General features: G+C 49.0%; 1 protein-coding gene across 1 annotated transcript; it reads right to left on the bottom strand.

Moving 5' to 3' along the window:
• Positions 1-684: 684 nt before the first annotated feature.
• On the bottom strand, positions 685-6,986 carry LOC113962770 (ATP-dependent DNA helicase Q4-like; the record flags this gene model as incomplete). Its single annotated transcript, XM_027673540.1, has 6 exons — positions 6,971-6,986; positions 6,238-6,374; positions 4,161-4,244; positions 3,361-3,546; positions 2,273-2,455; positions 685-829 (listed from the first exon to the last, which is right to left on the bottom strand). Coding segments are annotated over exons 1-6 (751 nt in total), but the record flags the coding sequence as incomplete, so codon positions are not given.
• Between the last annotated feature and the right edge of the window lie 5,895 nt (positions 6,987-12,881).

Here is a 12,881-nt window from a genome sequence, read left to right as displayed (position 1 = left end):
GAGTCAATTCCTTAATTTTGGGAGTCAATTCCCGCATTTTGGGAGTCGAATCCCAGATTTTGAGAGTCAAATCCCACATTTTGGGAGTCAATTCCCACATTTTCAGAGTCAATTCCCACATTTATGGGGTCAGATCCCACATTTTCAGGGTCAATTCCCCCATTTTGAGAGTCAATTCCCACATTTTTAACATCCATTCCCACATTGTCAAGCTGAATTCCCACATTTTCAGGGTCAAATCCCTCATTTTCAGGGTCAATTCCCACATTTTCAAGCTGAATTCCCACATTTTCGGTTCAATTCCCACATTTTGGGAGTCAATTCCCTCATTTTCCCAGTCAATTCCCTCATTTTCCCAGTCAATTCCCACATTTTTCGGCTCAATTCCCACATTTTGGGAGTCAATTCCCTCATTTTCCCAGTCAATTCCCACATTTTTTGGCTCAATTCCCACATTTTCAGGGTCAAATCCCACATTTTGCCAGTGAATTCCCACATTTTCAGTCTCCATTCCCACATTTTCAGGGTCAATTCCCACATTTTCAGGCTCCATTCCCACATTTTCAAGTTCAATTCCCCCATTTTCAGGGTCAAATCCCTTCATTTCCCTTCCCAACCCTTCCCTCCCCTCAGGATCTTTCCCCTTCCCCCTCCCATAAAACCCTTTTCCCGTCCCTTCCCGACCTTTCCCGCTGTTCCGGTTGGGAATTCCTGGGATTTGGGTTCGGATGAGGGCGGCCACTCTCTCCGTGTCCTCCCGGCGCGTGCAATAAACCAGGATGGAATCCAGGGAACCGAAACGCTCCCCCCGGAGCAGGGACAGCAGGGCCTGGGAAACACAGCGGGAGGGAATTCCCAGATTATTGACAGGGAATTCCCACATTTGGAGAGGCAATTCCCACGTTTTCAGGGTCAATTCCCAGATTTTGAGAGTCGATTCCCACATTTTCAGGGTCAAATTTTGAGTCAAATCTCTCAATTCGAGAGTCAGATTCCCACATTTTCAGGGTCAATTCCCTCATTTTAAGAGTCAATTCCCAGATTTTCAGAGTCAATTCTTGGATTTTCAGAATCAATTCCCAGATTTTCAGAGTCAATTCCCAGATTTCGAGAGTGAATTCCCTCATTTTCAGGGTCAAATCCCTCCATTTGAGAGTCAAATCCCACATTTTCAGAATCAATTCTTGGATTTTCAGAATCAATTCCCTCATTTTCAGAGGCAATTCCCACATTTTAAGAGTCAATTCCCAGATTTTGAGAGTCAATTCCCAGATTTTGGGAGTGAATTCCCTCATTTTGAGAGTCAAATCTCTCCATTTGAGAGTCAAATCCCACATTTTCAGAATCAATTCCCACATTTTCAGGGTCAAATTTTCAGAGTTGAATCCCAGATTTTTGAGAGCCAATTCCCACATTTTCAAAGTCAATTCCCACATTTTCAGAGTTAATTCCCACATTTTGAGAGTCAATTCCCACGTTTTCAGGGTCAAATTTTGAGAGTCAAATCCCAGATTTTGAGAGTCAGTTCCCAGATTTTTTGAGAGTCAATTCCCACATTTTGAGAGTCAATTCCCACATTTGAGAGTCAATTCCCACATTTTTCAGAGTCAATTCCCACATTTCCAGAGTCAAATTTTTAGACTCAAATCTCTCATTTGGAGAGTAAAATTCCACATTTCCAGGGTCAATTCCTTCCTTTTCAGGGTCAAACTTTGAGGGTCAATTGCCAGATTTTGAGAGTGAATTCCCTCATTTTCAGGGTCAAATCCCTCATTTTGAAAGTCAATTCCCAGATTTTTGAGAGTCAATTCCCACATTTTCACAGTGAAATTTGGGGAAACAATTTCCAGATTTTGAGAGTCAATTCCCACATTTTGAGAGTCAATTCCCACATTTTCAGGGTCAAATGTTGAGAGTTGAAATCCCAGATTTTTAAGAGTCAATTCCCAGATTTTAGAGTGAATTCCCACATTTTCAGAGTCAATTCCCAGCTTTTGAGAGTCAATTCCCACATTTTCAGGGTCAAATTTTCAGAGTCAAATCCCTCATTTTGAGAGCCAATTCCCACATTTTTCAGAGTCAATTCCCACATTTCCAGGGTCAAATTTTGAGAGTCAATTCCCTCATTTTCAGGGTCAAATCCCACATTTTCAGAGTCAATTCCCCCATTTTCAGAGTGAAATCCCACATTTTCAGAGCCAATTCCCACATTTCCACCATCAATTCCCTCATAAAACCCCCTCCCTCTCTCCCGCCGTTCCCTGCTCCTGACCCAATCCCGGTCTGTGTCCATGGACACGGAGAGCCGCAGGTTTTCCGGCACGGCCGCCGAACGCTCCGGGATCCCTTGTTCCGGTGGAATTCCCAAATGTTCCGCCACATCCCGCGCCGTGGCCGCCGTGGCCGTGGCCGTCAGGCCCAGGAAGCACCGGACTCCCCAACGCTCCCGGAGAACCTGGAGGGGGGAAAATCCCAGGATTAAAAAAAAACAGGAATTGGGATTTTCCCATTATTCCCTACGATTTTTATGTAAACTGGGGTATAAGAAGAAAGGAAGAGAGGTTTTTGCCCCTCTTTCCTTCTGGTGGCTTTGGAGGTGTGGGTTCCCTGCTGTTGGTTCTGTCGGGTTGGGGAGTGAGGCCTGGTGAGGCCTGGTGAGGCCTAGTGAGGCCTAGTAAGGCCTGGTGAGGCCTGGTGAGGCCTAGTGAGGCCTGGTGAGGCCTGGTGAGGCCTGGTGAGGCCTAGTAAGGCCTGGTGAGGCCTAGTGAGGCCTAGTGAGGCCTGGTGAGGCCTAGTGAGGCGTAGTAAGGCCTGGTAAGGCCTAGTGAGGCATAGTAAGGCCTGGTGAGGCGTAGTGAGGCCTGGTGAAGCCTGGTGAGGCCTAGTGAGGCCTAGTAAGGCCTGGTGAGGCGTAGTGAGGTCTGGTGAGGCCTAGTGAGGCCTGGTAAGGCCTGGTGAGGCCTAGTAAGGCCTAGTGTGGCCTAGTGAGGCCTAGAAAGGCTTAGTAAGGCCTGGTGAGGCCTAGTGAGGCCTGGTGAGGCCTGGTGAGGCCTAGTGAGGCCTAGTAAGGCGTAGTGAGGCCTGGTGAGGCCTGATGAAGCCTGGTGAGGCCTAGTGAGGCCTAGTGAGGGAGAGTAAGGCCTAATGAGGACTAGTAAGGCCTGGTGAGGCCTAGTGAGGCCTGGTAAGGCCTGGTGAGGCCTGGTGAGGCCTTGTCGACCTCTGGAGACGGAGGTTGCTGGCGGTTGTTCCAGCGCGACTTTCTGTTGTTTCAAGGAGAGTAGTGAGATATTCTTTGCTAATTCTTTTAGTTGCCAGATCTTGAGCTAATTTCCCCGCTTCCCGTGGTTTTTCCCTGACCTTGCAGATCCGTAGGTAGGCCGGCCGGAAGTTGTGGGACCACTGGGACACACAATGAGCCTCATCCAGGCAGGCGAAGGCCACGGGTGGGAGCTGATCCCGGCCCGGCAGGAATCCCGAGCCCAATCCCGAGCCCACCAGAGCTTCCGGAGACAGGAGCAGCACCTGCACCTTCCCGGCACGGACCTGCAGGGAAAAGGCGGGAATTAGGCCTGGGAATTAGTCCCGGGAAGCTCCGACCTCTGTTTTTAGGAGAAAGTAAAAAAAAAAAAAATCACGTTTTGGCCTCATTTTTCCAGGTCAAATCCCTCATTTTCAAGGCCAAAATCCACATTGTCCATTTTGGGGGGCAAAAAAATTAGAATTTTAGAGTCTAAAATCCACATTTTTGAGCCCAAATCCCTCCTTTCCAGGCCCAAAATCCCTCCTTTCCAGGCCCAAATCCCTCCTTTCCAGGTCAAAATCCCTCCTTTCCAGGCCCAAATCTTTCCAGGCCCAAATCTTTCCAGGCCCAAATCCCTCCTTTCCAGGCCCAAATCCCTCCTTTCCAGGCCCAAATCCCTCCTTTCTAGGCCCAAATCCCTCCTTTCCGGGCCCAAATCCCCATTTTTAGGCCCCAAAACTTCATTTTTGCAACCGAATCCCTCATTTTTCCGGGTCAAAATCCCTGTTTTTTGGCTCCAACCTTCATTTTTAGGGTTTCAACCCCCATTCCTGAGACCATTTCTCCTGTGGGAAAAGCGGGATGAGGTGAGAATTATTCCCGGGAAGCCTCGGGGAGGGAGGATCCGGATCCTCACCTTTTCCATGACGGATTCCCGCTGGGATCGGGACATGTTGGAGTGGACACAGACGGCCTTGAGGCACCGCGGGAGTCCAGAAACCTGGAATGGGATCTGGGATCAGATGGGTGGGAAAAGCAACTCCGGGATCCTCCATCCAAACCCGGAGATCCGGATCCAACCCCGGATCCAACCCCAGATCCAACTCTGGATCCAAGCCCGGATCCAACCCTGGATCCAACCCCGGATCCAACCCTGGATCCAACCCCAGATCCAACCCCAGATCCAACCCCAGATCCAAGCCTGGATCCAAGCCCAGATCCAACTCTGGATCCAAGCCCGGATCCAACCCTGGATCCAACCCCGGATCCAACTCCAGATCCAAGCCCAGATCCAAGCCCGGATCCAACCTGAGATCCGACCCCGGATCCAAGCCCAGATCCGACCCCGGATCCAACCCCAGATCCAACCCCGGATCCTACCCTGGATCCGACCCCGGATCCGACCCCAGATCCGACCCCAGATCCAACCCTGGATCCAATCCCGGATCCAACCCTGGATCCAATCCCGGATCCAACTCTGGATCCAACCCTGGATCCAACCCCAGATCCAAGCCCAGATCCAACCTGAGATCCAACCCCGAATCCCATTGGGATGCAGTTCCATCCCCACCACTCTCCGTGTCCAGCACTGATCCCTGGGGACACCCCTAGTGATGGATCCCAATGGGATGCAGCTCCATTCCCCCTGGGGACACCCCTGGTGCCCGGATCCCACCTGGATCCACCTCCATTCCCACCACTCTCCATCCAACACTGGGACACCACCAGTGCCCAGATCCCACCTGGATCCAGCTCCATCCCCAGCACTGATCCCTGGGGACATCCCTGGTGATGGATCCCAATGGGATGCAGTTCCATTTTCCCTGGAGACACCCCTGGTGACCAGTGACTGGATCCCAATGGGATCCAGCTCCATCCCCACCACTCTCCATGTCCAACACTGGGACACCCCTGGTGATGGATCCCAACGGGATGCAGCTCCATTTTCCCTGGGGACACCCCTGGTGATCCCAGCTGGATGCAGCTCCATCCCCACCACTCTCCAGGTCCAACACTGGGACACCCCTGGTGATCCCACCTGGATCCACCTCCATTCCCAGCACTGATCCCTGGGGACACTCCTGGCAATGGATCCCAATGGGATCCAGCTCCATTCCCCCTGGATACACCCCTGGTGCCCGGATCCCACCTGGATCCAGCTCCATCCCCACCACTCTCCATTCCCACCACTGGTGACCAGTGACTGGATCCCAGCTGGACGCAGCTCCATCCCCATCACTCTCTAGGCCCAAAACTGGGACACCCCTGGTGACCAGTGCCCGGATCCCAATGGGATGCAGCTCCATCCCCAGCACTGATCCCTGGGGACACCATCGGTGCCCGGATCCCACCTGGATTCACCTCCATTCCCACCACTCTCCATCCAACACTGGGACACCACTGGTGCCTGGATCCCAGTTGGATGCAGCTCCATTCCCACCACTCTCCAGGCCCAACACTGATCCCTGGGGACACCCTTGGTGCTGGATCCCAGCTGGATGCAGCTCCATCCCCACCACTCTCCAGGCCCAAAATTGGGACACCACTGGTGACCAGTGACTGGATCCCAACGGGATCCATCTCCATCCCCACCCCTGATCCCTGGGACACCCCTGGTGCTGGATCACACCTGGATCCACCTCCATCCCCACCACTCTCCATGCCCAGCACTGGGACACCCCTGGTGCCCAGATCCCAATGGGATCCAACATCATTCCCATCACTCTCCATCCCCAGCACTGATCCCTGGAGACACCCCTGGTGCCCAAATCCAATGGGATCCAGCTCCATCCCCCTGGAAACACCCCTGGTGCCCAGATCCCACCTGGATGCAGCTCCATTCCCCCTGGAGACACTCCTGGTGCTGGATCCCACCTGGATCCAGCTCCATCCCCAGCACCCTCTGGGCCCGGGGACATTCCAGGCTCTCCCGGCGCTCTCCATCTGGGCAGGATGTGTCGGGAAAAGCTTCCCGGATATTCCATTGGTGGTACCTGGTCATCCATGAGGGACACGAGTGGGGACACGACGAGGGTCAGGGCTCGGCGGTGCCGGTGGAACAGGAGAGCCGGGAGTTGGTAACACAGGGATTTTCCCGTTCCCGTGGGTAACACAACCAGAGTGGAGAATCCTGAGGGAAAGGGGAAAATCAGGAATTCCTGGAAGCCTGAATGGGGTGGGAATGGTTGGGGAAAGAGGATCCAAGCCTGGATCCAACCCTGAGATCCAATCCTGGATCCAACCCCGGATCCAACCCCAGATCCAAGCCCGGATCCAACCCCGGATCCAAGCCCGGATCCAAGCCCAGATCCAACCCTGGATCAAACCCCGGATCCAACCTCAGATCCAACCCTGGATCCAACCCAAGATCCAACCCCAGATCCAACCTGAGATCCAACCCCGGATTCAACCCAAGATTCAATCCCGGATCCAACCCCAGATCCAAGCCCAGATCCAACCCCGGATCCAACCCCGGATCCAACTCTGGATCCAACCCCAGATCCAATCCCAGATCCAACCCCAGATCCAATCCTGGATCCAACCCCAGATCCAAGCCCGGATCCAACCCCAGATCCAACCCTGGATCCAACCCCAGATCCAAGCCCAGATCCAACTCCAGATCCAAGCCCGGATCCAACCCTGGATCCAATCCCAGATCCGACCCCGGATCCAACCCCGGATCCAACCCCAGATCCAAGCCCGGATCCGTTGGGAAGCAATTCCCACCACAGAGGATCCTCATGACGGCCGTGGCCTGTCCCGGTCGGAATGAGGAATATCCCAATTCCCGCAGCGCTTCCAGCACCTCCTCTGGGGGATCTGTGGGATGGAGAAGGTTTGGAGCTCCAAGTCCCCAAATTTACCACAAGAAGTTTCCCCCTCCCAAAAAAACAAGGGAGAAGAGGGAAAAAAAAACAAGAGAATGAAAAGAAACCAAGAGAGAGACAGATTAAAGTAATATATTTATATGTATTATACTATATATATATAAATATAAAAATATTTATATACATCGGCTTGTGCGCTGTAAACTCAACCTTTATCTCAAATTCAAACCCAAGAGGGGCAGTATCCCAAGGAGAAGACTCCAAGTTAACGATCTCCAATCAGCCACAGTAAGAGAAAGATTCCAGGCAAACCTTCAAACTAAGCTTGATAACCATTCCACAGATTCTGCAGTTTCCTCTCCCGAAACAATTTGGCAGCATATTAAAAGTAGCATCCTGCAATCCTCTGAAGAATCCTTAGGGTTCTCCCTCAAGAAGAACAAGGACTGGTTTGATGAAAATAATCAAGAAATCCAGGAACTGTTGAGGAAGAAGAGAACCGCCCACCAAGCACACCTTGCACTGCCTTCCTGTCACGCTAGAAAAACAGCCTTTCGTCTTGCTTGCAGCAAGCTCCAACAGAAACTCCGTGACATCCAGAACAAGTGGTGGACCGATCTAGCTGCAAAAACTCAACTATGTGCAGATACAGGGGATCACAAAGGATTCTATGAGGCCCTGAAAACAGCATACGGGCCTACATACCAAGTCCAAAGCCCACTACTCAGTGCAGATGGTCAAACGCTTCTGACAGATCAAACCTCCATTCTGAATAGATGGTCTGAACACTTTCAGACTCTTTTCAGTACCAACCGTGTAGTCCAAGACTCAGCAATTCAGTCCATCACACAACAACCAGTGAAATACGAATTGGATACTGCCCCCACTCTAGGAGAAACCCTCAAGGCCATACAGCAGGTGAAAATCGGCAAGGCAGCTGGGGTTGATGGAATTCCACCTGAAGTCTGGAAACATGGGGGCCTTGCACTCCATGCTAAATTTCATGAGCTTGTGGTGCGCTGTTGGGAACTAGGCGAACTACCTTCAGACCTTCGTGATGCAGTCATCATCACCTTGTATAAGAAGAAAGGTACTAAATCAGACTGTTCAAATTACCGTGGTATTACTCTGCTCTCCATTGCTGGCAAAATCTTGGCAAGAATACTCCTGAACAGACTAATACCCGCTATAGCAGAAGAAATTCTACCTGAAAGTCAGTGTGGCTTCAGAGCCAACAGGAGCACCACAGACATGATATTTGTTCTCAGACAACTGCAAGAGAAGTGTAGGGAACAGAACAAAGGTCTCTATGTAACCTTTGTCGACCTCACCAAGGCTTTCGATACTGTGAGCAGAAAAGGTCTTTGGCAGATTTTGGAACGTTTAGGTTGTCCCCCCAAGTTCCTTAAAATGATCATCTCACTTCATGAGGATCAGCACGGCCAAGTCAGATATGGCAACACACTTTCTGAGCCCTTTCTAATAAAGAATGGTGTGAAACAAGGCTGCGTTCTCGCTCCTACCCTATTCACAGTCTTTTTCAGTATGATGCTTCAAAGGGCCTCGGCAGACCTCGACGATCAGGACGGTATCTACATTCGATATCGTACTGATGGAAGCCTATTCAACCTAAGGCGACTGAAGGCCCATACTAAGACCCTAAACCATCTTGTCCGGGAGCTGCTCTATGCTGATGACGCCGCCCTTGTTGCCCACACAGAAGCAGCTCTGCAGCGTTTAACATCCTGCTTTGCAGAGGCTGCTGAGCTCTTTGGGCTGGAAGTCAGCTTAAAGAAGACAGAAGTTCTCCATCAGCCTGCACCTCAGGAAGTCCCCCACCGTCCCCACATCACCATCGGCCAGTCAGAACTCAATTCAGTCCAACAGTTTAATTACCTAGGCAGCCTCATCTCCTCAGATGGTAAGATTGATGGGGAGATAGACAATAGGTTAGCGAAGGCATACAGTGCTTTTGGAAAACTCCATAAACGAGTTTGGCGTAATAAACACTTGAAGAAAAGCACCAAGATCAGTGTTTACAGAGCCATAGTGCTGTCTACTCTTTTATATGGTTCCGAATCATGGGTCATCTACCGCCACCACCTGCGTCTCCTAGAACGCTTCCATCAACGCTGCCTCCGTACAATCCTTAACATCCATTGGTCAGACTATGTGACCAATACATCTGTTCTCGAACAGGCAGCAATCACAAGTATTGAGGCCATGCTCCTGAGAACGCAACTGCGTTGGGCAGGGCACATCTCTAGGATGAAGGACCACCGCCTCCCTAAGATCCTGCTCTATGGTGAACTTGCCACTGGCTGCCGCAAGAGAGGAGCTCCAAAGAAAAGATACAAGGACTCCCTGAAGCAACAACTCAGCCTCGGGCATATTGATCACCATAACTGGTCCACTCTGGCCTCTAATCGGGAGGCCTGGAGACAGACCATTTATAACGCTGCTGATGCTTTTGAGAAGGCACGCAGGATCACTCTTGAGGAGAAAAGACAACGCAGAAAGAATCGAACCTTGCAGAATATACCATCTAAGGAGTCTTTCTGCTGTGTCTTTTGCAACCGGACTTGCCTTTCTCGTATTGGCCTTTTTAGCCACCAACGCGCTTGCATGAAAAATGGGTAGAGCCCTTCCCAAATCTTCGTTCGCGAAGCCTAGCCATGATGATAAATATAAAAATATATTTATAATATATATGCATTTTATATAAAAATATATAAATATACTTCTTATATATATTTATATATTTATATATATCATACTATATGCACATAAATATATATAAATATATTTATAATATATGCATGTATATATATGTATATTTATATTTATATAATTATATCTATACATTTATATGCACATTTATTTTTATATTTATATATTATGCTATATATATTTTAATATATATAAAATAGATTTAATAAATATATGTACATTTATATATAAATATGTAAATATATTTACAATAGATAAACATATATATTATACTACATATAAATATATAAAAATATATTTATAATATATATGTATATTTATATACAAATACATAAATATAGTTATTATATATTAAAATATATTATAAATATATCTATACTTATATTGCACTTATATACAATTGAAATATATATATAATATATATGTATATTTGTATATATTTATACATACTATAGTATGTAAGTAAAACATATAAATATATATTTAATATATTTGTGTATTTATATATAAATATGTAAATATATTTATATGTATGCTTACATATATCTTACTATATATATAAAAATATAAATATATATTTATAAAATATATGTGTATTTCTATATAAATATATATACGTATATATTATACTAAATATAAAAAATATATATAGAAACATACTTTTAATATATATATGTATATTTATATATGAATGTATAAATATATTTATAATGTATATATAAATATATCATAAATATGTTTGTACTTATATTACAGTTGTATACAATTGAAATATATAAATATATATAAATATACATATATATATATATATGACTTCCAAAGGAAAAGGGAAAGGGAAGGAGGAAGGGGAAAAAAAGGAACAAAAACCAAAATAAAATATACACAATCACTGGCCCAAGATCTGGCAACTAAAAGAATTAGCAAAGAATATCTCACTACTCTCCTTGGGACAACAGAAAGTTGCACTGGAGCGACTGCCGGCAACCTCCGTCTCCCAAGGTCGGCAAGGCCTCACCAGGCCTTACTAGGCCTCACCAGGCCTCACTAGGTGTCACCAGGCCTCACTAGGCCTCACCAGGCCTCACTAGGCGTTACTAGGCCTCACTAGGCGTTACCAGCCCTCACTAGGCCTCACCAAGCCTCACTAGGCCTCACCAGGCCTCACTAGGCCTCACTAGGCGTCACCAGGCCTCACTAGGCCTCACCAGGTCTTACTAGGCATTACTAGGCCTCACCAGGTCTTACCAGGCCTCACCAGGTCTTACCAGGCCTCACCAGGCCTCACTAGGCCTTACTTGGCCACATCTGACCTCACTAGGCCTTACTAGGCCTCACTAGGTGTCACCAGGTCTCACTAGGCCTCACCAAGCCTTACTAGGCCTCACTAGGCCTCACCAGGACTTACTAGGCCTAACTAGGTCTCACTAGGCTTCACCAGGCCTCACCAGGCCTTACTAGGCCTCACCAGGCCTTACTAGGCCTTACTACGCCTCACTAGGCCTCACTAGTGCTCACCAGGCCTTACTAGGCGTCACCAGGACTTACTAGGCCTTACTAGGCCTTACCAGCCCTCACTAGGCCTCACCAAGCCTCACTAGGCCTCACCAGGCCTTACTAGGCCTCACTGGGCCTCACTATTCCTCACTAGGCCTCACCAGGCCTTACAAACTGGTCACCAAGGAAGGCCCAGACCAAACTACCACAGAGGTGGAATCCGTGGAGACGGCGGCGGCCTCCGGAGGGAGAATTCCCGCCCGGAGTGGTCGCTCCCGGTGGGTGGTACCTGGCACGGCCCCATCCGGGCCCGGGGTGTAAAGCGGCTCCACGGGCGCCGGGGAAGGGCCCGGATCCCATTCCGGCCTCCGGGTATCCGGGAAAGGCGGCGCTTCCAGAACGTTCCGGGAGGATTCCGGCGCGTCGGATCCGCTCGCTGGGCAGGGAAGAGGGAAAGAGTCGGGATCCAAAGGGGGTTTTCCCAATTTTTAAGGGTCAAAAGTTGCATTTTTGGGGCCGAATCCCCCGTTTTCAGGGCTCAAATTCCAACTTTTCCAGCCCAAATCCCTCCTTTTCAACCCCCCTCCAGTGGGAACGGGAATCTCTTCCCTGAAGATTCCCAAGCTCATCCCAATGGGAATCTCTTCCCTGATGATCCCAACCTCATCCATCTCTTCCCTGATGATCCCAAGCTCATCCCAGTGGGAATCTCTTCCCTGACAATTCCCAAGCTCATCCCACCCGGAATCTCTTCCCTGATGATTCCCAAGCTCATCCCAACAGGAATCTCTTCCCTGATAATTCCCAAGCCCATCCCAATGGGAATCTCTTCCCTGATGATTCCCAAGTTGATCCCAATGGGAATCTCTTCCCTGATGATCCCGAGCTCATCCCAACAGGAATCTCTTCCCTCAGGATTCCCAAGCTCATCCCAATGGGAATCTCTTCCCTCATGATCCCAAGCTCATCCATCTCTTCCCTCAGGATTCCCAAGCTCATCCCAACGGAATCTCTTCCCTCAGGATTCCAAGTTCATCCCAATGGGAATCTCTTCCCTGATGATTCCCAAGCTCATCCCAACAGGAATCTCTTCCCTGATGATTCCCAAGTTGATCCCAATGGGAATCTCTTTCCTGATGATTCCAAGCTCATCCCAACGGGAATCTCTTCCCTGATGATCCCAATCTCATCCATCTCTTCCCTGATGATTCCAAGCTCAACCCTGGAGCGTCCCCTCACCGGAGATTCCCGGGAAAACGCTGTTGGTCCTTCGAGCCACTTCTTCCAGGGTGGGAAGTGGATCCTCCTCCTCCTCATCCTCGAGATCGTTTCCTGCCGGGAATGATCCCAAATCCCTCCCTGTGGGTGGAAAAACGGGATCCAAAACCTCGGGAATGATCCCAAATCCCTCCCTGTGCTCGGAAAAACGGGATCAAAAACCCGGGAATAATCCAAAATCCCTCCCTGTGTGCAGAAAAACGGGATCAAAAACTCCAGGAATGATCCCAAATCCCTCCCTATGCTGGGAAAAACGGGATCAAAACCCCGGGAATGATCCCAAAGGAAAAATGGGATCAAAAACCCCG

Source organism: Neopelma chrysocephalum, unplaced genomic scaffold (assembly GCF_003984885.1).
Source record: "Neopelma chrysocephalum unplaced genomic scaffold, ASM398488v2 Primary Assembly neopelma1_184999, whole genome shotgun sequence".
In the NCBI taxonomy this organism is placed as follows: Eukaryota; Metazoa; Chordata; class Aves; order Passeriformes; family Pipridae; genus Neopelma; species Neopelma chrysocephalum.
The sequence above is the reverse complement of the archived record's forward strand: the minus strand, read 5'-3'. Positions and strand labels throughout refer to the sequence as shown.